At 37.1% G+C, this 27,762-nt stretch overlaps 3 protein-coding genes across 9 annotated transcripts in view; 2 read left to right on the top strand and 1 right to left on the bottom strand.

Moving 5' to 3' along the window:
* CRYZL1 (crystallin zeta like 1) overlaps positions 1-8,871 on the top strand; it is a 31,668-nt gene extending 22,797 nt beyond the window's left edge. Inside the window, exons 8-13 of one of the 4 annotated variants that reach the window (XM_081079745.1) lie at positions 981-1,092; positions 3,572-3,670; positions 4,752-4,870; positions 5,682-5,787; positions 7,975-8,020; positions 8,648-8,871. In XM_081079745.1, coding sequence (XP_080935871.1) covers positions 981-1,092; positions 3,572-3,670; positions 4,752-4,870; positions 5,682-5,787; positions 7,975-8,020; positions 8,648-8,726 — 561 coding nt within the window. In that variant the 3' untranslated portion in view covers positions 8,727-8,871. Of the gene's footprint in view, positions 1-980; positions 1,093-3,571; positions 3,671-4,751; positions 4,871-5,681; positions 5,788-7,970; positions 8,021-8,531 lie in introns of all 4 variants that reach the window. The other 3 variants (XM_081079747.1, XM_081079744.1, XM_081079746.1) reach the window with 3 other exon arrangements.
* A 9-nt stretch (positions 8,872-8,880) lies between these two features.
* DONSON (DNA replication fork stabilization factor DONSON) lies at positions 8,881-18,313 on the top strand. Its single transcript, XM_081079732.1, has 10 exons — positions 8,881-10,043; positions 10,780-10,860; positions 11,995-12,198; positions 13,152-13,330; positions 13,873-14,051; positions 14,702-14,783; positions 14,899-15,003; positions 15,477-15,675; positions 16,656-16,868; positions 17,400-18,313. The coding sequence occupies exons 1-10, from the start codon at positions 9,732-9,734 to the stop codon at positions 17,535-17,537; spliced, it is 1,692 nt and encodes a 563-aa protein (XP_080935858.1). The 5' UTR covers positions 8,881-9,731; the 3' UTR covers positions 17,538-18,313.
* SON (SON DNA and RNA binding protein) overlaps positions 18,236-27,762 on the bottom strand; it is a 33,068-nt gene continuing 23,541 nt past the window's right edge. The window contains exons 8-13 of one of the 4 annotated variants that reach the window (XR_013995334.1): positions 26,418-26,534; positions 22,889-22,968; positions 22,079-22,226; positions 20,115-20,186; positions 19,896-20,011; positions 18,236-19,365 (exon numbers count right to left, since the gene is read on the bottom strand). Coding sequence is in view for 2 of the 4 variants with exons in the window: in XM_081079678.1 (XP_080935804.1) it covers positions 19,207-19,365; positions 19,896-20,011; positions 20,115-20,186; positions 22,079-22,226; positions 26,418-26,534 (612 nt within the window). In the remaining 2 variants the exon portion in view is untranslated. Of the gene's footprint in view, positions 19,419-19,895; positions 20,012-20,114; positions 20,187-22,078; positions 22,227-22,888; positions 22,969-26,417; positions 26,535-27,762 lie in introns of all 4 variants that reach the window. The other 3 variants (XR_013995335.1, XM_081079678.1, XM_081079679.1) reach the window with 3 other exon arrangements.

Below are 27,762 nucleotides of genomic sequence, written 5' to 3'. Positions count from 1 at the left end.
TAATGTAATTCTTTGCCAATAGTTCATTCACTGATGTGTTGACCAAAGTCCCAGTTTGTTAAAATAAGCAACTTTTATCAATATGAGATAAAAAAAACTTAGTGTTTATTCTTACTTTGAATCTGCTAGTACCTTAAAAAAACAAACAAGCAATTTTTTTATGCCTCGTTACACAACGTCTGAAATAGCTCATGAAGTCTTTGAAACCATACCCTAGAACTCCCTACCAATTTTTTATCATGTCCCACACATTACACTCCGTAATAAAGTGTTGCATTCATAAGTGGATCACTCAGGATCAAAACTGTCCTAATTTAAACAGCTTACATGTATTATCAAAAAAATAGTTTGACACTAAAAGTAAATACATAAAAACATTATCTAAAAACGTTACAAACTTGGGATGAATTTATAGTTTTATTTTCTATCTTGCTGTTGATGAAAATGCTTTTCCCCTGATTTTCTTTGGAAAAAAGGCAGACCTGTCTTTAGCAGTGGCTTAGCCTGATGTCCAATATCAGGGTAGTATTGTCTCCCTGAACTTAACCCACAGGTCAGCAAAAGAAAGGACGGAGCTTTGGAAGTGCTGTGATGTTCCAACAGAGGTCGCTGGACTCACATATGTATGATAGTATAATTAGCTTAGATCATGATGCTGACGAGGCCCGCAGGGCGATTTTTCTCTTTCCAAGGCCATGTTTTTGAATGCAGCGCTCCAGCCTTGAAATTATATGCTCTGGTCAGACTGGGTGAGAGCATGTGGTACATACAGCTTTTCCACCACCCTTTCTGAAGAAGAAAGTCACTCATATGTTCCATTCTACTAAACTTGTCCATATTTTATTTTTCTATCAGATAACAATTGAAAATATACTAAAGTAGCACCGAAGTGTTACACTTTGTTAAACAACCTATCAAGTAAATTAGATATGGCCTCCACCCTATATCTATAAACCTTTTGTGTATTTTTTTCTCCACAGGCACTTGGTACGATAGCTATTCAGTTAGCACACCATAGAGGAGCCAAAGTGATTGCAACAGCGTGCAGCCTTGAAGACAAGCAGTACCTGGAAAGACTTGGGCCTTCTATAGGTGGGTAGTATTACTCAACACAGACTTTAAAACATAAAATTTTGAAGGGACATCACCTTAAAAATTATGCTCGTGAAACAAAGCACAAAATCCCAAATGACAGTCACTTTTAAAATGCACTTAGTATCTGTGCTAAGTCCAAGTTTACTTAAGTGATAGTTTTAATTTTGTTTTTTATTTAGTTTTTGATGCAGTTGTTTTTTAATTTCTCTTACTGGTAGTTCATTATTGGTGTATAAAAAAGCAAACCTATTTCTGAATATTCATTTTCTATCCTACTTTATTGAATTCATTTATCAGTTCTAATAATTTGGGGGGATTCCCTACGATTCTCTATGTATAGTATCATATCATCTGCTAATTATTTGTTTTTCAAACCTTCATTTTTCAATGTTTTTCTTCTTTGCCCCGTTGTTATCGACTTAGCCAAGTTCGAATTATGTGAACTTCGAAACTATTTAGATATACCTGATGCCTCTTCGGTTTTGGTCAATAAATCAATATATTTTTGCATTACTTTGTATGTTTCTCAATCTGTTTTACCCAGTGATATACCTCTAAAGTTGTCTATTTTCCGTAATATACTAGGAAGGGAGATGAGCTACTTACACAGAAACACAGGTCAGATACAGTTTATGATGAATGGGCATGGTGAAGACTAGAGAGCTCTTGAAAAAAATGGATGTATCTGAACAGCAACAAATATGGAGTGGAGAAAGAAAATAGAGATTGAAAAAAATGAAAAAGGAGAAAGATAGGAAAGGAATTTAATAGCATGGAGTTACAGAATTAACATTGGAGTTTAACACGTGAAGAGAAAAGAGTATGAGCAGAGTGTAATTGAAAGGAGGAAGGTAGGAAAGTAATGTTTATCGAGTCTTAATATGGATGTTATCTCTTTAAGTCCTCAGCAGCACTGGGTTGCCTGAGAAACAGCATCTCCGAGAATCTAACTAGCTTGTCCAACGATACACAGCTAGAAGAAGGGCTGGAACGGAATTTGAACCCAGGCCTGTCTAGCATTAAAGTCCATGTTATTTCCATTGTTAAATTATGCTTCTGACAGAAATAACCGAGGCATGGAAGGATGGCTAAAGCAGTGGCTGGAGAAGGAGGAATATAGGGGAAAAAAGGAAAAAGAAGAAATTGAAAATAGAAAAAAAAAGTATGAATGGTATTGTTGAAGGGAAAGGTTTCTTATTACTTAATCATGCCCTTCACAGGTGCGTTAGTCCCCTTTTCCTTGTGTCCTCCGCACCCCACATCTCTGTCCCCCAATCGTAGACTACACCATAAACCTGACCAGCCCTTAGCGGGATTCTCTTTAAGGAGGCGTTAAAAGATACAAAAATGAGGGGTGGCCAGATAGCGCAGTTGGTTAGACCACAAGCTCTGAGTAACAGGGTTGCCAGTTCGATTCCCACAAGGGATGGTGGGCTGCGCCCTCCACAACTAGATTGAAGGACAACAGCTTGACTTGGAGCTGATGGGTCCTGGGAAAAAACACACTGTTCCCCAGTAAAGTCCTGGAAGTATACACTGTTCCCCAATAAAGTCCTATTCCCCTTCGCCAATAAAATCTTTAAAAACAAAACAAGATACGAAAATGAAATATATATGTGTCATTTGCCAATTCTGAGACTTCTATTTTAACTGTCTCATTGGCTTATTCTATTGATATAATACTTTAAAGCAACCAGTTAAAATTAGTTTAATTTTCACTAACTGTGCTAAAAATAATCATGCTTTTTTTCCCTTCAATATTTTTCTTGTTTTGGGGCACAAGTGAAGGGGATTTCTATGATTGAGAAAGGATAAAACAGCTTCTAATAGAGAAGTATATTGCACAAATATAATTTTATACTTTTTAGCTCTAAACTCTATTCAATGTGAAAATACTTAAGACATTGCTTACTCTTTCAACTGATATGTGTACCTCTATGGTTGAGATTCTCAGTCCTGGCAATATATTCTATAGCAGGGGTATCCAAACTTTTTTCAACAGTTTGCACCAAGGGCCATATGCGGTAAAATACACAAACAGCCGGGCCACTCACTCGAGGTGAAGTACATATTGCCTCACCTGGTTTATTTAAGTAAACTAAATATATTTTTGGAATTTGCTGCGGGCCAATTAACAATGGATCGCGGGCCGCAGTTGGCCCGCGGACCACAGTTTGGACACCCCTGTTCTATAGCTATAGAGAACAGTCCTCTGTTGTCAACAGACCAGCCTTGGAACACGTTATCCACAAATGCTTTTATTTTATTGGATTGTACCAGCCCCTTCGTGTGAACTGATCTTTACCAATATTGGGTTAGATGAGAAAAAGTATAATTTGGATTCACTAATTGTTTGAAACACTTAATTCATTTCAGAGAATAGATGTTTATTTGCTTTTCTTTTTCTTTTTCTTTGATTTGTTTGTGTTGATCACATAGAGAACAGTACAATTGCCTGATTTCCTGTCCTTTGCAGCCCGAGTGATCGATTTATCTAATGGGAAAGTCCATGTTGCTGAAAGCTGTTTAGAAGAAACAGGTGGCCTGGGAGTAGATATTGTCCTGGATGCTGGAGGTGGGTACTTCACTAAATTAATAGTCTGCGTAATTTTTTTAGTGTGATGGATGAATTTTAGAAAACAGATACATAACCAGGGAATAATTTTCAGCATATTTATTAAGTTGATGTTTAGTTTTTGGGGTTTTTTTTTTCTGTTTAAATTGGAGCTTCTTCATTTTATTTCCACTGTAAACTGTCTGGAAGAGAGAACGTGCTTGCCTTTTAAAGTATAAGCATTAGAGTTTAAACATCTCTACAGGAATCTACAGACATCTCTTCAATGGTTCCCACATGATACACATTCATTCAAGTCTCAGCCAGATGCTTATTCAATCGGTTGTGCTGCTTATGGCCCTCTATTGGATGGTTGACTTCTGTAGTCTCTACTTGGAAAACGCACAGAATGTTGTTCAGTTTTTCACCTTCATGAACTTTTGTAGTTTAACAAATATCTCACACCAAATTTGTACACACTTAGGTAGTGCCATATCACCTAAACGATAGGTTTCACAAGCCTGCAAAAGCATTCTATTTATACTTTGTTCAGATTTATTTTCTGTCATGAGAATCATAGGTGAAGACAGCTACATATGGCTATCATATGTGTTTCTTTTTAACCACTATTTTCAAGATTTGAAATTAACAAATCTTTCAGTGGAGCAAATGTGTACTTCATTAACTATTCAAGTGGACATATCAATAATTATGTCAAAGTGTGACTATCTTGAGTCTATGAGTTCCTTAATCAGAAGTCAACCTTTCCCACAGTATTGACCTACCGATGTTATGATTAAAACTCTCAGGCTTAGTATTACTTGTATTACCTTGCCTGGGTTTCAAATAAAAATAGACTTTTTATCTTTAGTTATTACACTTATAATTAAATCTAGAGTAAATTTTATGACCAGTTTTAATGCAAAAAGTATATTTTAGGATGTCTGAATACATTGTGTTGACTTTTTCTGAGAAAAAATGCTTCTTCATTCCTACATTAAAGGACAAAGAGAACTTGTTTGAAGAATAAATTTTTGTCAGATGACTATATATTCTCTCTCTCTCTCTCTCTCTCTCTCTCTCTGAACTGTTCCCCTCTAAGTGCGATTATATAGTAAAGGGGATGAACCAGATGTAAAATTACAACTACCACATAAACATGATATCATCACATTGCTTGGTGTCGGAGGCCATTGGGTAACAACGGAAGAAAAACTGCAGGTATTATCAGAAACAGTAAAGCATTACTATTACTATTACCAAAAGGGGGTAATTACCAAAAAATAATGCCTAAGTCTTTTGAGGCAAGATGTGGCTAAATATGTTGTAAATTCTAAATTATACCCTGTATAGTATAGCTGTTTTTTGTGGATTTTGTTTTACTGTTAGCTACATGTTGGCCAAAACGTTGAAATGGTGCCTAATAGAGAAGTTCATTTAACTTTTATTTAGTGGTTTGGAAGTAGTGACTTCTGAATTTAATAGTATTTCAAACAGGATCTTTTTCTTAGTAACAAACATTATTGACATATACTTAGCAAACTATTTCTATATAAAATTACTACAATTTCCTAATTCAAATTGGAATGTACTATATTTGTGTATATACACATGGTCTCCCAAAGTTACATTTCTTAAATTAAGTATTTTTATCTTGGTTGATATGCAAACGCCATAGTTCTCATACACCAATCTTCACTGATTTTCCAACAGCCTCATGAAAATGACTGGTAAGTAGCAGCCAGAAATCTCTCTCTCTCACACACACACACACACACACACACACACACACACACTCTCTCTACTGCTCCATCACCAGGATTCTACATGGGCCTTGAATCTGACCTTGCTGTTTCATCATTTTGGACAATGAAATACAAAAGAAAACATGGCTTACGTACTGTTACTAAAGTTTCTGTGCTGTTTGTGATGTGGTTATTAATTTGTGTAGAAGTTTCCCTGGCTTAAGATTCCCGTCACCTTTCTGGTGTTAAACTCAGTAACTGATCAGCCTTTGTGCATTCTGTCCCAGTTGGATCCTCCCGACAGCTACTGCCTTTTCCTCAAGGGAGCAACAGTGGCTTTCCTGAACGATGAAGTCTGGAATTTGTCAAATGTACAGCAAGGAAAATATCTTTATATCCTTTTTTTCTACGGACTCGAGTGTCTGGCTTGAAATTTACCCTGTACCGTCATCATTAAGTCCTTTAATAATGGCAATAATAACAACAGCAGCTAACTTTCATTAGGCATGCTAAACAACATTCCTTTGTAGGTATTAATTTATTTAAACATTAAAACCACCCTATGAGGTGTAAGTATTGTTATTATCCCCGTTTCACAGATGAAGGAACTAAAGCAGAAAAGATCAATAATGCATTCCCAAGGACACAGCTAGCAAGTGCCAGGACAGGACTCACACCCAGGCAGTCTTGCTCGTTTCTGAATGGGAGCTAAACCATAAGTTACATGGAAAATTTTGTTTTGTTTTTAACTTGGCATTCTGGAAATGACACGTCACCTTGAGAAGCTGCTTTCATACTCTTACGATGGTGCCCTTGTGCAAAACCTTTCAGAAAACTTTTATCTAAATTAAAGAGCTTGTGGGGCATTTTTAAGAATATCACTGCTAGGAAATCTTCATCAAATAAAGATGAGTGATTTTTTTTTTAGTGCAAGTCATTCAGAGACAATTCTGGTAAAGGAAGCCAAATCATTCCAGTTCTGGTAAAAGTACTGAAAAGTTTTCTTAAGAAAGCTTCAAACTTCAGAACAAGGTCAACTTAAAAATAAAACTTTTATTTCTAAGATGGCTGTTCTGAAGGCAGCTGCCATTGGTAAAATTTTTAACATACTGGATAAAAAAATAAGTTCTCATTACATAATAGAGTGTACTTGTACGTGAAGAAAGAGACTTGAATGACCTTACACTTGTCTCCACTAAATGTCTTACTTTAACTTTGGTTAAATGTGTAGTTAGATAGGAGTGATATGTATAAAGGCCAGTCTCCTCCAGGAGCAATGACAGACTTGATGCAGAGCCTTCACATAGTATTTCCTTAGTATACTGTGTATGTTGAGCTTTAAAGAGTAGGTATCAAAAACCAGAAAAATCCCTTTAATGTAGTGAGTGGACGAGATTAAAGTATTTCTGATTAAATACTTTCCTATTAAATTTAGAAAATAAAATTAATTTTTAACTTTCTAGAAGAATTTGTTTTAAATTTCAGTTTAAAGCAACTTAAATGTCCAGTATCATTGTAATTATCAAGAATACCATGGGATGTTAGCAAGAGAGAACACAATGTTTTAAAAGTAACAGCATGTTTTGAATCTTACATGTCAGAAGCTAGGCTGGGCTGCTTCACCTGTGTCACTGAATTCTCTCAATCACCCTCCCTTCCCCCCCAGAAGATGTTTTTAACCAGTTTGACAAACCCGTGGACCGTGTTGAAAGATGACATTTTTATATGAAATGATGTTAAATTTTCAGAAATCACAAACACACACACACACACACACAGTTAAATATACTGTTGTATATTTAACAAAAGTAAAAAGAATTTACAGTATGAATAAGTGAATCAGGATTCGTTAGGTCCTTTTTAAAAATATTTAAAATGTCTTATGTTCATATTTTCTAATTTACATTTTCTAAAGTCCTGAGAAAGACTTTCGCCCTCACTTGTGCAAACCCCCTCGGTCAGTTCACACATTGAGCCAGTTGCTGCTTGTGATTTAACAGAGTTCTCCTTCCAATGGTGAGATGATATGCCATAAATAATTCTCCAGTACTAGCAATTACATAGGCTCTCAATTCTAATTTCAATTAATGACTAGGTTTTTTTTAAATTTTAGTTTTATGGTTCTCTTGGTGACATACCACACACAGTTTATCAACTTTCCTGCACACAAATTTTTATGTCTATAGAATAAATGTGCACTTAAACTAAGAGAAGTACGTGCTCAAATTGTTTTTAATTGAAAATAGCATAGGTAGTGCTAAAGTGAAAATACCTCACACCATCCCATTATCATCCATTTGGGATAACACTAGGCATTCCTTAGGACAGGCATTAGGCTTGCTTCTTTCATCACTTGCTCTTACAAGTTTGGGCTCTATTATGTTACCACCTCTCACAGTTCCCCATGTCCCCTTTTTAGAGATAAATTTGACAGCTTACAGAATTTTTGTAACTTAAATTTTGAATTTCTGAGATTGCTAAACATAAAGAAAAAACAAGTGGCCTGTCTGGCACCTCCTGAATGGTTTTGTTTAATCCTTTTATCTTTTACATTGCCACCTTAACAGTCCTTTCAGCTACGTATCTTAAAAGATGTGATGGAGAAGTTATCCACTGGTGTTCTTAGGTACGCTAAGTAACCAAATGATCTTGTTTATTTTTCTGTTCTCAAGGAGATAAGGCAGGCATTTCTATTTTTGTTTCAGCTTTCACAGAACACCTATTGCCTCTACATTTTATTATTTGGGTTAGATAAAGAGCTGTTCCTTAATATTTCTCAAAGGGTATCTTGTGACAAACCAGTAAGTATTCCCTAAGATAGAAGTAGCTCCTGAGTTTTCCTTGCTCCATTCTGTACCATACCTCACCCTTTGCTCCTTTTCATCACCCCTCCCAAAGCAACTTGAAATAACCCATAGCTTGAGAACAAGAAAAAGGACATTTTTTTAAAGTTGGATCTGCCTACCAAACAAGAGGGAATGAGTACATTAGAGATTTTCGCCTTCAAAATTTAACCACTTTGGGAATACTAATAGACAACTTTGTATTATTTGAAGTAATACAGTTGAACTCGAGCAGTTGTCAGCTACCTACCATTCTGTGTCCTCTACTCAACTAATAATTTCATTCTTCCTCAGGCCTCAGTTGGATGAACCCATTCCACTATATGAAGCAAAAGTTTCTATGGAAGTTGTTCAGAAAAGTCAAGGAAGAAAAAAGCAAGTTGTTCAATTTTAATTTTGTTCTTTCTCAGAGCTCAGTTGGATGAATCCATTCCAGTATTTGAAGCCAGAGTTTCCTTGGAAATTGTTCGGAAAAGTCAAGGAAGATAAAAGCAAGTTGTTCCAGTTTAAAGCATGATTTCCTGCTGAGACAAGATGTTCAGAGTTATTTCAAGTATTTAGAAAGTATTTGAAAAATTACTGTACAAACGGCCAAGACAGTTCTATAACATCTAAAGGGAATATTCTGAAAGCCTTTTTCGCTATTGTTTTTAATGTACTTTCCTCCGTTATTAATTTTTTTCCATGAAGAAAACTGCTTTCAGCAAAAGCCACGCTGTTGATAAAGCTGTTAGTCTTTTGCTATGTCAAAGTAACGTTACTTTTGTGTCAACCCCATTCTCAGCACCTTCGTTCCTTAACAAACCTTTGCTGTTGTAATTTAATCTTTTGGGTATATTTTCAAGTCTCAAAGGATCTAGCCCATAGACACTTAACATGTGTTTCAAATGTTCACCTCAGGGTTTTCTCAGGATCAAACAGGTTCCTCAGAGTAACTCGCCAGTGGCAGCGGAGTGTTTGCGTGGAGCGCTGCGGTGGCGATGCTCGGGGAGGGCCGGGAGGCTGCGCTGAGTTCCCATCGGGCTCTCTATTTGGGGGTAGAGAGAAGAGACCAGGCCCCTCTCGCCGGCCCTGGACGTCGCCACTGCCCTCTAAACCTATCGGAGCAGCAGCTCAAGTGTGACGTTTCCTTTCCATCCAGGCACCGTTCCCGGGCTCATCACGCCCCTGCTGCCGATTTAAATAGCAGTCAGCTATTTTGGGGTCCAACAGGGGTGCGCAGACCAGTACCCTGGATCGCGAGCCTCCCAGCCAATTAGCACCCGGCGACCGGACGATGGCCAAGGTCCCGGCAGGACAGCCAGGGCAGCGAGCGTCCCGGGCACCGACTGGTTTGAAAGTCCCGGCGGCTTCCTCGCAGAGACGCAGCCGGGGGCGGGGCCTCAGGAGAGGCCCACGGCGCACGCGCCGCGCGGCGCCTCGGGGGCGGGGCCGGCGCGCGCGGGAAGCGCCTGCGGGTTGGCCGGCCCGCTCACCTATTCGCCGCCGCGCATCATGGCCCTTTCGGTTCCCGGCTACTCGCCCAGTTTCAAAAAGCCGCCCGAGACTTTACGGCTACGACGGAAGAGGGTCCGGAGCCTCGGGGCCGTCCTCCCGCCCGGGGAGCGGCCCGAGCCGGCGCCCCGCCGCGCCTCCCTGGCGGACCGGCTGGCCCTCCGCCCCTTCCCGGCGGCGGCATCAGGCAGTGACGGCGGCGGCCCGGCCGCAGCCGGCAGGAACCCCTTCGCCTGCCTAGACAACCGGCCGCCGGCCGCCGCGGAGCCCCACGACGGGCCGGCCCGGGACCAGCAAGAGGCGCCGAGCCGGGTGAGTGTCTTGTTGCTTGGCAGCGAGAGGCTGCCCTGGCGGTGAATTAGGGGTGGCCAGTTGTCGCGTTCGAGGGGGCAACGGGCGCAAGGAGTGCCGACCGCCCGTGGCCTCAGGGAGCCCTGGACACCGGGAGAGGCTGCTCGGACAGGTCGGGGGTGTGCAGTGCGCGTCGCGAGCTGCCGCGGGACGCGCGGAGCCACGGGCGCGTCGGCCTGTCCTGCGGAAAGCGGAGAGCACGAGGGTGCGCGCCCCCCGCAGTCCGGCGCGGGGCCGGGTCGGGCTTTGAGCAGCAGCCCTCGTGGGGGTTAGAAATCGGTGAGAAGATAGATCTAAAACTCCTAGGGCAGCTCACGCTGGAAGGCCGGGAAGATAACCGCGCGGTCTGTGTCTCTGCGTGGTTCAGAGCCTCCCCCCACGCTCTCACAATTCTGGGGATGCAGGACTGCCGAGGATTCGTGGGATCTAGAACTTGTCTTGCCTCAAAGCCTTTTGGTTTGAGATTTATACATCAGTATTAGTTGTGCAAATCACCGGCTTTCCCCGCCTCAATTTTAATGGTAAAGTTAAAGCACAAAACCGAAGCGAAATACGGATGTACTGATTTGGGTGCATGTGAATTCCTGCACTTGCAGTTATTGAGAAACTTGCATGGCAGGTGAGAAGGCTCCGGACGTATTTAAAGCAAACTCTAGCATCATTTACGATTAAAAGAGACTCATTTTTTTAACCACAGTTTTTAGATGCCAATCAAGAGAATGACTTGCTTTGGGAAGAGATGTTTCCTGAAAGAACAGCCCTTAATGAGTTACTCCAGGTAATACTTTTTAAATGCCACTAGAATGTATATTCTTTGATTATAAATTCATACTTCTCAGAAACATTTTACCTGGAAAATCGTGTCACAGAGAGCTCTGAGTGAGTGATCATCTCTACCAGGGTTATAAAGATGTCATCAGCGGTGGTCAAGAACTTTGTGTGATGTAGTGATGATGTTTATAATGGCACCAACTCTACAGAAGGCGTAGATGTGGATTTTCCTTCACCCTCCAACAGTTTGTAACACTCCTGTAGATGGTGACAACTTCGGCTCCTCATTCAGAGCCAGGCCCCTCCAGCTGCTTTTGCAGCATAGTTTTTCACTGAATCTTCAGACCAAATACCCCAAATGTGGCGTATCATGGAACCTTGCTCACACCACCATCACCACCACCACACACACACACACACACACACACACACACACACACACACACACACACCCGACACGATACACTCACACTGTTGAATCCATTTCCCAGATACTTCTTTTGTGATAGTTTAACAAATGCATAGTTAGTTCTAATAGGAGCCGACTAAAAGAGTTCCCCAAGACCCAGTCTCCCTTCCTTGTAAATAAATGGCCTTCACAGAGTCTATTGGAAGTAGTTCCCCTTTCCTTGTTATTTTTTGGTTATGTCATCTGAAAGAATCATTGTAATGTGGGGAATATTGTTAAATATGTTCTCTAAGAGACCTACCTAAGTTATCTGCAGGAGCAGCTTAGTCCTGGTTTCAGCGTTTTAGAGGCTTAAAGGGTGCTTTTTAAGGTACTTGGAAGATTTTTGCAGTATTAATAGATTTTATTTTTTTAATTATGATCATGAAAAGAGCAAGTGCCTCCTGTAACTAAACTATATAGAACTATATAAACAAAAAGTGAAATCTGCCCCTCTACCACCACCACCACCATCATCAACAACAAAAAATCCCACTTTCCAGAGATAACCACTGTTAACGGTTTAATGTAGCTCTTTCCAGACTTTTTCAGTGTGTAGTGTATATGTTATTATACATTTCCTACAATTTTGACATTTCAGTGATCATGAGTATGTTACTTGATGAAATCTGTAGATTGAAGGTTTTTTTTCTCGGTACTCTACTAATTTTTGTGTTCTTTGTTTTCTAAAAGACTCCACACGTATCATTCTCCGAATCTGATATCCCATCCTCAGAAAGTACTGAGTTACCTGTGGACTGGAGTATTAAAACTCGACTCCTTTTCACCTCTTCTCAACCCTTTACCTGGGCAGATCATTTGAAAGCACAGGAAGAGGCCCAAGGTGTCGTCCAGCATTGTAGGTCAACAGAAGTTACTCTGCCTCAAAGTATACAGGTAATTCTGAAAGCAAATAGCTATGTTTTAAAGTAACACATTAAATGTAAAATTTACTTCTCTGCAAAATATCAGAGATATTTCCTTCCATTAAGTTTTTCTTCTGACATTTAAAGACACAAGTGCTTAGCAATTTTGTGTTTCCCAAATGGTGCTTTCGTAAAATTATTTTAATCAGATTCAGTAACTGCTCATTACATTTAGAGAGGTGTCCTGAGGAATAGTCAGTGTTGCAGGGAGGCATTGTTTGAACCAAACAATTCTTCTTAAAGGCCTTTTGAGAAAGAAAATATAAGGAAAAGAAATTAAAAGCAATTGGGGAGTCGGATTGCAAAGGCAGATTGATTATTTTACTGATTTTCTCACATAACGTATACTCTATTTAAATGCACTATCTTCTGCTAGCTGGATGATGGTCTGCTGTAAATTTAGTAGAGTTAATGAGTTCTAGAATGTCTTCAGAGAAATATAATAGCATTGCTTTCCAGCTGCTGGTCGTCTCAAACTAGGTTAAAAAGGATTAGCCGAAAGAGGCCTTGGTACGACTTTTTCAATAAATCGATCAGGGTGATTTGTGATTTGCATTATCAGTTTTCACTGGCTACTTTTGAAACAGTGTTGTAAGGGGTAGGCAACTGAATGCAGTGTTACCTACACACACACACACCTCTCTCATGATGAAAAAGATAGTCATTGCTCTCAAGGACAGTAGAGACAGCAGACTGCTCCTGTCTATGCTCCAGAGCTCCTTCTGATAAATGGTTTACAGATTGTCATTGCTGACAAGAGGTTTTCCCAAACAAGCATAAACTACATTTTAGCCCCTGTAACAGTTATTAACACTTTGCCATAGGAAGCAGTAAAGGTAAGTGTTTATCTGAAAAAGCAGTGTCTTTTTAATGAAATGTTATACTTCTAATGGCCAAACACTGTCCAATACGTCTGGATTTTAGGACCCCAGACTCTGCACTGAGCTTCGTTGTGCCTTCCAACAGAGCCTTATCTATTGGCTCCACCCTGCCTTTCCATGGCTGTCAATGTTCCCTCGTATTGGAGCTGATAGAAAAATGGCTGGAAAGACAAGCCCTTGGTCAAACGATGAAACCCTGCAGCAGATTTTAATGAGTGACTGGTAAGATCAGTAAAACCTTGTCCAAACCGTGAGTTTTCATTTTGGCAGTGTTCTCTCCTTGTTTATGATACAGAAATGTATAGTGATAGAAGGATCTCTTTGTCCTTCTGAATTACTTTATTAAACTGTTAATAACCAACATTTATATTGTTTACTTTTTTAGCTCTTACTCTTTATGCAATTGTAAAAATGTATGTAAGTGTTTGATAAATATATAGAAATCTGTGTCAGTGGCTGCTCCCTTTCTCAGCAGAAGCTGCTCAGAAGATGTCATCAACTTATCAATTAAATTTTGTTTAAAGAAAAAATGGGTAGTGTTTAAGTGGTAAACACTGTTTAAGTATCTAGAAGTCATCAGTGAGTCCCATGACCAGTTTTAGTTCTTTAAAAGCCAAGTTGCATGAAATGGCAGAAATTCAAACCATTATCTTTAATATTTGTATTGTGTTTTAAATCAAGTGAGTATCAAACTGAATTATACAAAATTAAATTTTAGATGTTAAGTGTTTATTAATACCTAAAGAGCATTTTTTGCTTCATAGGTCTGTGAGCTTCACTTCTCTATATAATCTGCTGAAGACAAAACTTTGCCCCTATTTCTACATTTGTACCTATCAGTTTACTGTCCTGTTCCGTGCAGCAGGATTAGGAGGAAATGATGTAATCACAGCTCTCATATCTCCTACAACTAGAGGTATAAGAGAAGCTATGAAAAATGAAGGTAAAACTACAAGTTAAAATGAGAATACCACACTATATAGTAAATGTTTTTTTGAAAGCTGAAAGTTGAATTATCTTTTACAAGTTGAATTGTCTTTTACCAGTTTTATCTATATTAAGAAATGTTTTATTTCTTCATTCCTTTTTTTGGTAATTATTTAAGCTATCCCTTATACATAGCTTTAAATTAATGGTGTTCCCTTCACTGTTGTCTAAATACATATTGGGTCAGAAAGTCTCTATCTGAATATACTCCTCTTGAAATTATAGTACAAATTACCTACCCCTTTTAATAACAGTTTTTGAACTAGGTCAAAGCATTATTGGATCATAAAATCTATTTAGTGGGTTCAGTCAGCATTTTTTTAAAAATGAGAGTAAAATATACTTTATGAAAGACTACCACAGGTAGTAAGAGTGTGTATTCCCTAAACCTTTTGTTTCGTGGAGAAATGAGTGTATTGTGGGCTACTGTCAAGAAAGCTTGAAAGCTAGACTTAATAGATCAATGTAAAGACTCACATTTCATATTTTGTACTCTCTAAAAATAGGGCACACCGGTTAAATTCACTTAAATTATATTAAAGAAAATGCATATTATGAATTTAAATTATGAAAATGAATATTAAAGAAAAATTTTCTCTCATGTAGGTATTGAATTTTCTCTGCCTTTGATAAAAGCAAATGGCCATGAGAAGAAGCAAGCATCTGGAACAAGCTTGGGACATGGGGAGTATGTGATTATAATAACCTTTTACATCATCCAGTGATTTATAGACTCAGGGGAATAGTTTTTGAGAGGAAACAGCTTTATGAAATGGGAACTCTTAACTGTAACAATTTTTTAGGGAGCAAGCAATCAGTGATGAGGATGAAGAAGAAAGTTTTTCCTGGCTAGAAGAGATGGGTGTGCAAGATAAAATTAAAAAACCAGACATACTGTCTATCAAGCTGTATCCTTTCATTTGATAACTAGAATTGATTTTCATTGAATTAAGTTAGTAATGTAATACTCACTGGCAAGTTTATTTGACTATAATCTTAAATTATCTTAGGATCATATTAAAACTAATTCTCCATGACATTAAATAACAAACCCCTAAGTACCAATAAAATATGAACAATTTTTAAGCTATCTTTTTGAAAGTGAAAACATTCCATTTTGGGTTAAGTGTGTGAAGGGAACAGAACGTATTTTTGACTAGAGAAGAAATTAGTTTTTGTTGGGTGTCAATTTCTAGCAAATTCAGATCAAAGAGAAAATGGTTTTGATTTAAACAGATGCCTTAAAATTGCAGTGAGGGGGCAGCAAGAGCATTTCTGGTTGGAATGGGGAAAGGAGTCCCACATGGTTCAGAATCAAGGTAACTGCTTTTCCCATTGGTATGGGGTTCGCATTAGCAATTTCCTTGATGGTGATCTTCAGGCGTAAAGAGAAACATGAAGTACAAATGGATCACAGACCTGAGTCTGTTGTGCTGGTGAAGGGAATGAACACCTTTACATTGCTCAATTTTTTGATCAACTGTAAGAGTTTAATTGCTACTTCAGGTCCACAGGCAGGACTTCCACCAACCCTCTTATCCCCAACAGCTTTCCGAGGAGCCACAATGCAAATGCTTAAGGTAATAAAAAGAAATAATTCTATACTCATCCTCATAACCTAGCTTCTTTTCCTTTTTTGATCAGTTCTTGATTTGTTTTTAGCAACACCTTCTAGCATTTTTACATGGTGCGTATTTTGTTTATGCTTTCCTCCCAGTAAAAAAATTCTTTGATGTAAATTTGTATCAAAGTAGTATGTGAAATACCTGAATTATATGAAAATAAATTTTTTCTTATTGAATAAGCGTAATTGGCAACAAAAGCATTTTGATGTTAATTTTCTTTTTTTGCCATAAGGAAAAGTTGCTTAATCTCCTGTCTCATTTCTTGTTTTAAGTGTCTCAGGATTTTCATCATGAGTCTTACAATTTTTGTCTCATTTCTTAACCAATGAAAGACCATAGCCAACCAAGAATGTTATGTTCTAGATCTCAAACACTGGGTCATGGATAAGTGAAAGTAACAACTGTACAGGCAGGCATACCTCATTTTATTACACTTCGCTTTATTGCACTTCAGATGTTGTGGGTTTTTTAAATTGAAAGCAGATCTTCCACCAGCAAAAATATTACTACTCGCTTTATTGCAGTACTTTTTTGCGCTGGTCTGGAATCAAACCCGCGGTATCTCCCAGGTATGCATGTATGTCCATGTTATTACACATGTAAATACAAATATATACTGATTAAAAGCAATAGAATCAAATTTTTTTGTTTTCCCAATATTATGTATTGAAAGTGTATTACTAAATCAGAATGGATATGGTAAGAAAAAATCGTATTTCCTAGAATATAAACTGACACTCATAATTTGGAGATGCTGGAGACTGAGACTTTAAAATTTTTATTCATATAACATTCTTTTTATGTCTTATGAACTACTTTTGTTCCATAACTAGAGAGAGGAAAACCCAAATGAAAAGTTACTGAACACATTTTTAACTAGGGACAAAAGCTTGAGAGATGACCATAATTTTGTTTTCCCCTCAATTTTTTTGAAGGCACGAAGTATAAACGTGAAGGCACAAGGTCTTTCTGAATACAAAGATCAATTTAGTTTGGAGATTACAGGACCTGTCATGCCTCATTGTCTACATTCTATGACCATGCTACTCAAATCTTCACAGAGTGGGTCATTTTCTGCAGCGCTGTATACCCATGAGCCAACTGTTGTATTTAATATCTGCCCACCAATGGATAAAGTACTGGATAAGGTAAGTAGACAGCTATAAACAGACTTTTAGTTACAGCTAATTTCTTCAAACTTTATGAGCTAGACTTGTTTCAAGTTATTAAATTGCACTTTTTCCAATTATAATTACTAAGAGTAGAAGGGATGTCTGTTATGTTGTTCTTGTGCAGTAAATTTTATGCATGTAGGCTGTTGTACTCAGCAGTGACTAAAGAACTTGCCAAAAAGAAAGCCAAGTTTATTTTGTCTTCTCTGATCCAGAACTTAATAGTGCCTGACTCCTGTTACAAATTATGGGTACTTATCTAACCATATTTGCCCTTAACTTTGGACATGTTTTTTATTAAGAACTTTAAATTTGCCTACTTTTATCACTTTGCTAGCCTTAAAAAATAATTTATTTTTGGACACTGTCACTATACAAAAATTCTTTGGGTCGTTTATTAATGAACAGGAACAAGACATTTGTCAAAGTTCCCATAGTAATTATTAAAAACTTTAGTGTTCAAAGACTGATTTTGCTTTTTACTGACTTATATACAAATTTCCACAGGAGACTGTTCACAAGGAGCTTGCTAACTGTGGGTTGCACCCTAAGACTCTGCACCAAATCAGTCAAACACCAGTACTGGGGAAGTCATCTTTACGGAATGTGGAAATGAGTGGCTACATTTATAATTGGAGATCCTGAACACCAAAGTAAGCCTAAAAGGAATCTTTGAGGAAAAAAGCCTTCTAGCAAGGAAATTCAAGATTCTTATACCTGTGGCTTTAAAGTTCATTTTGGAAGTTAAATATAACTTTAATATTTCTAATGTTTATATTCTTTTACATTAACATTTTTACATACACTAAGGTTTTAAATTAACATTTTTTTTTACTATTTGAGATATTCAGATATGGAAACTAAAGAATTTTTAAACCTCAAATGAGAATTCTAGATCCTTTTAACCTAATTATAAACTGAAGAGAAAATTGAATCAATGTCAGTGTTTTCCTTGCAAATGGGAAATTCAGTATTAGTATTAACTCATGGCATTGAACAAACAGCATCGGGGCAAAACTATTTCACTTTCCTAGGATCAGCATGTTCTAGTTTATAAAGGTAGGAAACAAATGTAGACAGTATCTGCTGAGCTGATGGTTGATGCTTTTACCTTAGCTGCTTTCTTGCTGATTTAAAATTCCTTAATATATATGTATCTTCATGCATGTTCATACAGGTAAGGGTTTTTATATTCCATAGTTTTGAGTTGTGAAGTATGCTCACCTATTATAGTAAAGTAGTATGTAATGTGCTTTTAGGTATTATGTGTGTGGTGGTATGTGTGGTTTGTGTGTGTATAATTCAAATTTTCTTCAAGTGCTTAGAAATCAAAAGCATTGGGGTAAAGAAATAATAGTATTTAGTGGAAATGTATGCGTTCACTTTATAATCCAGAAAATAAAACACAACATTTATTCCAGAGAAGTTTATATTTGGGCCTTAAGCTTTTGAAAATAAAGTTGAGACATAGCATATGAATACCACTGTAATACACATGAAATAGTCTATCAGACCCTAAAAATTAACATAAACTTAAACTTTCTCATAGTCAACAAAAAATAGTGGCTGGGTGCCGATTTTATTAGATAAGTTGGTTACAGCGTTTTAATTATCATTTTACGTCTATCTAGGTGTAGCTGAAATTCAAAATGCACATCAAAGTAAAACTATATCACAACTCAATGCCATACTAAATGTACTTGGCCTCTGCAGAATTCTAGTCGGACTTCATTCTGACTCCCTTCTCATGGCCCAAGTGGCTTTGACGGGAATGCAGGCTTTAGTGCTGACCATCACACATACCACTTTCTTTTTATAACTTCTACAAAATTTTAAGGGGAGATGGTGGCATTAGCCCTGTGGAACAGATCTCGCTTGATTACCTCAATTAACACTGGCCCAGTATCTGTCCAGCAGAACCCATTGTGAACTAATACAAGGTGCACAGCCCTTCACTGATTACAGGCAAGTGTTACAGCAGCCTAGCCATAAGGAAGGGGAGTTACATCATAGTACAAAATACAGTATAAAAGCGTTATTTAACATTCCACACTGAAGATTACGGATGCCTTCAAACAATCGTTTGGATGTTAGCCACTTAAACAAATACATCACTAAGGTAAACAATATAAACATACCAAAACCCTGTATGGTTAAATACAATTTCCATGGTACAAAAATCAAAGCCTGGAGATGTTTATACAGATTGCTTTTTACACAACGTCTTAAATTGCCAAATATTTACAACATTAAAGAGGAAATACATTTTGATGCAGAGTAAAATTATCTGAAATGATTATTATAAAACCTCAATCTATCTACGTGAGGCACTCCTGAAGCAAGTGGCATTAGCCATGAGGTCCTTTGGTACAAGGCCCATTGCTTGAAGAACCACAGTTGCTGCTGTGGCTTTAGCATGCTTCTTATTAGGGCTGGCAAAGCTGGGCTGGTAAGCGCTTCCATTTATCAATACCTATTCAAGAAAAACATACAATTGGGCTGGTAAGGGCTTCCATTTCTCAATACCTATTCAAGAAAAACATACAATAAGAACAGCATCAAACTTTAATATCTATTAGCTTTGTATTTTTTCACTAAATGCTAGAAAAATAATTTACGAAAATATAAAACCCATATGATTGTAAGTCAAATTAATCTCAACCCAGAAGAAGCAAATCGTTTGGAAAAAGGGACTGCAAATTAAGAGCAGGTCTCCAAATTGAAAAAAGCCTGATAAAACTACTAAATTCATTCCCCATATGCCACTAGAAAATGTCAAATTTGTTCAGATTTTGCCCACATATTTCCCTCCAACATTTTTAAAAAATAGGGTATTAAGTCGTATTAAAGCATGCTTACATGTTTAAAAACCCCACCAATCTACCCACACATATACACACTCCCAACCCACAAACAATATAATAATTCTATGATCATATATTCATCCCTCACCCTCCAACATTATCAAATTAATATACAATTAATGCAGAAATGCATATTTACCCTAAAGAGAAAATGTTTGCGATGATCAGGGCCACTATCATGGACCAAGAGAAATTCAGGTGGTTGCCACCTTCTCTTATTACAGATTTCCATCAAGGCAGACACAGGATGTTTGCCTGCAGAGAAAAAAACAAACCAGTTGTTATTTCCACCATCTGTGGCAACAAATTATGACTTCATGGTGGAGGTGGGCAAGAAGAAATTCAAGTGGCCCCTTACCTGACAGATCTTTCATTGCAGCAGAGAAGTTCCCAGACCGCTTTTGTGCTCTTTCTCCTACAGCAACAAGACCTTTAAAAAACAGTCAATGTTCACTGAATAAATTTCAAAGATCGTTTTAAATTATAACATAGCAAAACAATTCCATCTGTAGAAACAAGCCATGCCTTCAAATAAAATATTCAACAAATTCCCACTACCCTTGATTTCTATATCATCTTGACTTCTGTTTTGCTATGTTTCAGTACAGTATATATCTATACTTCATGTTCACATACCTTGGTATTGGAAGGTGTATAAATGAAGTTCAGAAAACAAAAATTTAATATGTGAGTACATTATATATAAAGTGCCATAATTAACAACTCTAGGTCTGGCTTTTTTGTAAGTTTAAAAAGTAGTGACTATTTATTGCAAGTGATTTCTACAGATTTCCCATTCCTTTAAAAATGCTCAGTTAAGAAGTATGTTCCCCCAAAGGTGAGGAGTTTAGGCACGAGCGCACGTAAAAAGTGAGCAAGACTGTCTCCATGGATCTATTTTTTCTCCAGGAATGAAGCCCTTTCTGACTTATCAAATGTCAGATGTTCTCAAAAGACAAACATGCCATCAGTGCATAACCCCCCTTTCCAAAGTGGTATAGCTGTGTTACTGTCCAAATAAATGCTTTCCAAATTTCCTTTTATCCTAGGGAGAATTCCTCAACCAGATGTTTGCTAATTCTACTAGTACGCTTTCCTAAACCAAGGCCATACTGCAATTTCAAAGAGAATGTTCCCTGGAATAATACATCTACAGATGTTTTTTTCCAATAAACTACCTTTTATGACACAAAGAACTCTGATCAACTTGTACAAGCAATAAAATGACAGTGACATAATTAGCATAATGTCCTTCTCTAATTTAAAGTTTCAATTAACTAGCTATCTCATAGGATGATTCTCATGTTATTTCAAGCCTATTTGAGTCTATCAATATAATATATTCCCTCCAATTTGAAATAAAATGGCAACACAGTATTCTACATGGATGACAACGTAGAAATTCTGATGCAAACATTTTTAAAAAATACATAATTTAGTCAGAGCTAGTCAGTTTCAAACGCTATTAAGACAAAATAGTTTAACTGCATTAACTTCAACTTAACTTTCTATTTGATTACAAAGATAGGGAAAATAAATTCCAGTTTTTAAAAATCAAGCTTTAAAACAAGCTACTGAAATCACAATGAACTGGCATTCCCATGCGATATTTAAGACATTATTCTAAAGGGAAGAAATTATTTAAAATGTACAAGTTGGCTGTTATCTATGTTATCCAAGTGTACTTTTAATAGTGACGATATACAAGCTAGACCCCCAGGTATCTGAGAACAGTAGTGAAATACAGGTAGATACAAAAGTCCCAAGGTGCTCCAAAACACAGGGCAATGTGAAGAAGTAACACTGTTGTCAGTAGGTGATCTACCTCCCAACCCAACAGAACTCAATCACTGAGCTTGAAAAGAGGGGTGTGTAAAAAGGGTTTATAAGATGAAGACAAAATAGCACTCTACTAGGAAATGTAGGGACTATGTGGAATAAAGTATCTGGGAAAGAAAAAACAATCAAATCCTAGAAGGATAAGAATGTGTTCCTTGTCAAGAGAAAACACAATGGAAATTCCACTTTCTAAATATGAAATCTAGTTAAAATTTTAATCATACAAATATATATGCATACTTCCACAATATTTAGCAACTAATGTAACGGAGTTTGCCTTTTCAAAGCTCAAATTAGTGTTTCCATCTATATTTATATGAGTTGCTGAAAACGGGTTAAACTTTTTTCCCCAACGAATAGCTGTACATATACCAGCAGTGCCTCCAGTTCAGGACCATTGATACCAAAAGAACATATGACGGTAATGAAACCCTAAACGTTAAAGGAGATATAATAATAAATATTCCTATAAAAACTTGTTACCTTTTCGGTCTGTTTTAAAATCAACTAGGATAGGTTCCTTATTTCCTTCTTTGTTTTTTCCTAATCCTTCTCCTTCTCTCCAGCCCATTTTTCTCATCAAAACGGCTCCCATTCCTCCAGTTACTGGGGCTGCTCTTAAGAACTGATCCTATCCAAAGAAAAAAAGGTAAAATGTCCCCATTTTACAATTAGAATTTGACTGCAAATCAGTATCACTTTAAAAAAAGAAATCTCATTTTACTTCTATATCTGTTATAGCAATTAAATTTAAATGCTTCTTATATACATACTGTAATGTGTATGTTCTAATTGTTTTTCACATTAACATAATATTTTCAAAGTCAAGTAAGGCAAATAAGTAGCAGTTTTAAAACAGTGGCCCTCATGCCCCCCTCCAAAAAAAAAAAATTAGAACACTCCTGTTTTCGTCCACTATTAAGGTTCACTGGTATCTCTTCTTAGCTTGCAAAATAAAAAGAAGGCAACGTTAAAACAGTCAATAATATTAATTGTCCCAGGTGTACCTAGTTAATGAATAAAGCCCAGAAATCATTTAGAAATAGTATGGACAATGAAAAAACATACTGTTAACATCCAAAGTTTTCCTCCCCATTCTACCATGAAGCAAGTATGTTTTACTTAGAAAATCCCTATGAAGCCAAGAGATAGCTCTTAAAATAAATTTACACAGTTAAGAAAATGGAAGACAATCACAGAAAGTACCCTGTAATTATACCAAACTGAATTTGAATTCTTTTAAAACCTAGCTGATGTTAAAAGACTTAAAAAACTCCTTAAACGTTTACATACCTAGGCCTCGGTAGCAGCAGTGTTGTGAATAGTAGGGCTGGCACTGACCGGGGCAAGAAGACAGCTACAAGGATTTGGCCCTGAAACAAGTTTCCATACAGAGGGGTGAAAGTTCACAGGTTATTCCGTGAACAGTCATCTCTCTTGTATCCAACCCACTGAACCATAATTTCCATCAAAGCAGCAAAGCACTTAATGTCGTAAGATGCACAGCTGTATACATTAGCATGGTCAACAGTCAATTATTTCCACACAAAGAAATAATGTGATGCCTTTTTTTAAAGGGCATCCCTGTACATGTAACAAACTACTGAATTCTACTGTTGATATTTTTGGCTATTTTGTAAAAAATTTATGACATAAATCTCCAAATGATTATTTCCCCTTGTTACTAAATTTTAGATTTACATTCTCTAGCAAATACACAGCAGAGGTCATTACTTATCAACAAAGGGGGCAAAAAATTTTTGTAAATCTAGAAATAGTATGCACTAGTCACTTTCCTGTATTGATAAGTTAATACTAAATTTTTTAAATCTTGTTTTTACACAGTAAAACCGTATAATATTATTTTCCCCCAGCGTTTTAACTATATGCTAGGGAGAAAACATGCCAATGCTTCGTGTGACTAGACATTAAGTTCAAAAAGGTGCTCTGATGGAAGGAGGCAGCTGTGGAGGTAAAAACATACCCCTGGTTCAGTTCCTTATTTGGTGCAGGCCATGCAGTGTTGATGTATAAAGAGAAAAGTTAGCTGATGCTTGGGTATTTACTGCCTTGTTGCTACACACCTAGAATGACTTTTACTTACTTCCAGGTTCATCCGCCCCTCTTTTCCAGGAAACACTCCTAAAAAAAAGGGCAACTGTGCAGAGTGTAATACAAATCCCAATAAAACCCAGGTTTCCAATTTTGTTTCCATTCTCCTATATCTTCATCTGTTTCTTTACCCCAGTGTGTATAAAGTTCACCAAAAAGATGATTAATCTGCGACTACAATAGTAAACCATATTCATCAGATCATCTCCAAATCATTCCATTCCAAAATATAATGGTTCTTTTCAATCAATAACCATTTAAAAATGTTTTAGTGACAAAAAAATAATAAAACTCCTTTTTCATCTAAGAATATACTGCAACAAAATTAAAGAATAAGGAGAATGTTGGCATTCCATGTGGTTTTTAACATATAGAGAGGGCTTTGGGCTACAGCAAGGCAAGAAAAAGCCACATGATCATTTGAAAAAGTTTTCTAAACGTAAGTAGATAGTTTTGTGATATTTGATAGTGAAGATAAATGTTGTTTTCTTAATAACTTTTCCACATGTCCTAGCTCATTTTCATAAAACATTATTTCCTTAATAATGGTATTAGTAGCAAATACTCTTCAGTATCATACAAATTAATTTTTCCTAAAAGCATAGCTTTCTTTAGTAATTATTTTAAAATTTGGTCAGATAACACATCTATCTCATGATAATTTATCAAAATGATTTACATTATTTACATTTAAAATTTTGTAGTTTATTTAAAAATCTGTAAACTATAAGACTGGAAATACTAATTTAAGGGAAAAAGTTTATAGGGAACCAACTGAATCTTTAAAAGATTCACTTAAAAAGTTAGCATGAATTTTAGAAGTATATTTAGAAGCATTATGGATCAGTACCAAAATTTTGCAATGGAATCACATTGAAAAGTTTCTTAGTAATGTACATGACTATTATGTGCCTAAACACCCATATAAGCTTCAAGTCTAAGTTCCTGAAATACTGAGCACTCAGCTTCAAGATTTAATATACATATTAAATATATAAGAATATATATAATTTATATACAAATTCTTTAATAGTATTAAAGAATTAAAACTTAAATGTACATTTATAATTCTCAATGAGATGAAAGCAGTTTTTCAAATACTATTCAAATCACTTTCATACTTGAAATACGGTAATATAATTAGTCCAGAATTAATTCAAACTTTAAAATATTTCGCTGGATTCTCGTCTTTTTTTCCAACACCAACCCCTAGTAAATTATGTAAGTTAGACAATTTTTTAATGAATCTGTGTACTCACTATACACATATTGGAGTGCAACTATTTCCCCCCAAAAATGGCAGGCAAAGTGAGAACATATAATGTTTCATATTAACCTGTTAATAGGAGGATCACCAGAGATAATGCTATCAAAACGTGAAATAAATGTTATGAGATTAAAAGGTCCAAAGCAACCAAAATCTCATTTTTCAGAAATTCAGCCCATTCCCTGGCACTCACGGCAGTTCTCTACAGGTACCCGTCACATTATCACCCTGAAAGGCATGAATGAGGACTGGTCTTCACATGACACTTGAAGACTGAAATTCCAAGTAATTACTTGCCCATGATCACAAAAGGAGTCAGGAGTACGGCAGATAAAGAAACCTTCCCAATCCATTAGACCACGGAGCCTCCCAGTTTCAGCACTGCTATGCTGCCAGTACTCCTGAAACAAATTTCCAATCACCCATCCAACCAGGCCACATCCCTTCACCAGAATGCATTTCTTCAGGAAGCCCTTCTTAACCACCTAAGACTCCCCCAACAACGAGGCAGCCGTAGGTGGAGTTCATAGGTCTCATTGCAGGAATCTGAAACCAGGAGCACCTATATCTTCGCAGCACGAGGCGTCCATCCTCTCCCTTGAATTTAGGTCTCATATATCCTGTTTTTTCATGAGATCAGTGGTTCTCAAATTGAGCCTGTGGATCACCAAAGGCCACCAGGGCCTAAATGGTGGTCCACAGATAGTATTCTCCGTCCCCATCCCACCCTCTTCACCCTTCAACACTGTGCACGCACCCCACGCTCCAGCCGTCCTCCCCCAGCCATCCAGTCCCATGGCAAAATCACCGCATGCAGTGCTAATACTGGGGCCTCCCGACCACTTGCTGTAACCAACAGCTGCCAACCACAAGGACCTGGGCCTGAAGATCACAAGAAGGGTGAGGAACAGGGACCAAGGAGGCTTACAGGAGGGCGCAGGCACTAAGGAAGGGGAAAGAAGGGCAGAGGAACAGCAGTGGAAAATTAGGGTGGTAGAGGACTCTTGGGGGCAGTGATCCACCAAAACTAAACCTGAAACAAAGTATCCCATGATGAGAAAAAATTTGAGAACCACTGCTTTGAAATCATGAGATTAGTAGTCAAACAGGAACTGTGGAATATTCTGAACAATACCTGAGATACATTGTTAGCATTTCAAAACACAGTTTAAAAAACCACCCCCCAAAAGATCAGTAGCAGCAGTAATAAAAATAACCTCAGGATATAAACTGAGTGGCTCCTGAGCCATAGTTATACATTGGCAATAGTCTCACGAATCCGGGTCCATCTTCAGTGTCCATCCTAAAGTATATACACATAGCAAATTTACTCATCAACTTGGGTTAGAGTCAGTGGCTTCTTTGTGCATTTTTAATAAAGTACTTTCTAAAAAATTTTAACTTTCAACTTGAACACTTTTCTATGTGCATTATGTTGTGTACCTTTTTAATCCAGGCTTGGGCACCCGTATTGGCCAACTGTTCTTGTGTCAGAACCTGTACTCCTGTACTTCCTGTGAACTGGCCAGGAATAGAGTTCAGCTGAGCCCAGGCATCAATCTGAAGACAAGAAGATGCATCAATTAACTAAGTAAAATTACTTATCTAGTTAAAATGCCCTTGTATATTAACAATTTAATTCACTAAAAATGGTTTATTTAGTTCCTGAAAAGGCTAAAAAAAATGGCTTAAATATCCACTTTTTAAGACCACATAGTGAATTTATACATATTTAACACTGTTTTCCTAAACATTCCAAGTAAGTTTGATAACATTCAGTGAGTCCCATTATTAATGTGATTTGAGCTGTATCTCTTCTAACAACTAAAAAGCCTAGCTATCATACTCATTCTTCAAAACATCACACACATAAAGAGCTCATATGGCAAAGGATACCTGCCCTTCTGCTTACGTATCTCATATAAATGCATTCTAACGTCATGACAGCCAGTTTTTAATTACTTCCTTTGAAGTATTATAAATTCAGAATAAATGCAAGATACATGCTCAAGTAGTAATACAAAAAATTGTTCATGCGAATATACTCGGGGGTTGCCAAAAAAACATATACACATTTTAAGAAAAGAAAAAACTATTAAACTAGTAATACAGTGGTACCTAGGTTTTCGAACGTCTCCGTTGACAAAACATTTTGGTTTACAAATGCCGTAAATTATATGCATCTATGGTATCATGACATAGTAAAATTCATACTAAATTTTCAGTTTTAGGGGTTGATTTTAAAGGTCTGGAACGCATTTTGCATTACTTTCTATGGGGAACCACACCTCGGTTTTCGAACATTTCAGAACTCGAACGGTCTTCCGGAATGGGTTATGTTCGAAAACCGAGGTACCACTGTACTCAATATACACCGATAACAAAAGATGAACACAAGTCATATGTGCACACTTTTTTAGCACACTCTTTATAAAATTGCTTTCTTTAAAAATTGTGCACTACATTAATCACCAACATTTATTTATCGTGACAGTCAAAGAGTCAGTTGTCATTCATTCAAAGTATATTTACCAAACACCTGATATTGTCAGACAATGTATTTCCTATCCATCTGAACATGCATGTACTTACTGTTTCCACATAGATTTACCATAGAAAGGTAGAACAGAAATGGAGAAGCTGCCCATTGTTAAAAGCATAGATTCTGACTCAGACTGACTAGGTTTGAATCCTAGCTCCCCAACTTACTAGGTTTTTATGACTTTGGGCATCACTTAACCACTCTTTACCTCAGTCTCCTCAGCTGTAAAATAGGGACTCATAATAC

The sequence above is a fragment of the Rhinolophus hipposideros genome, assembly GCF_964194185.1.
Source record: "Rhinolophus hipposideros genome assembly, chromosome: 2".
Lineage (NCBI taxonomy): Eukaryota > Metazoa > Chordata > Mammalia > Chiroptera > Rhinolophidae > Rhinolophus > Rhinolophus hipposideros.
This window is presented reverse-complemented; position numbering and strand designations above follow the sequence as displayed.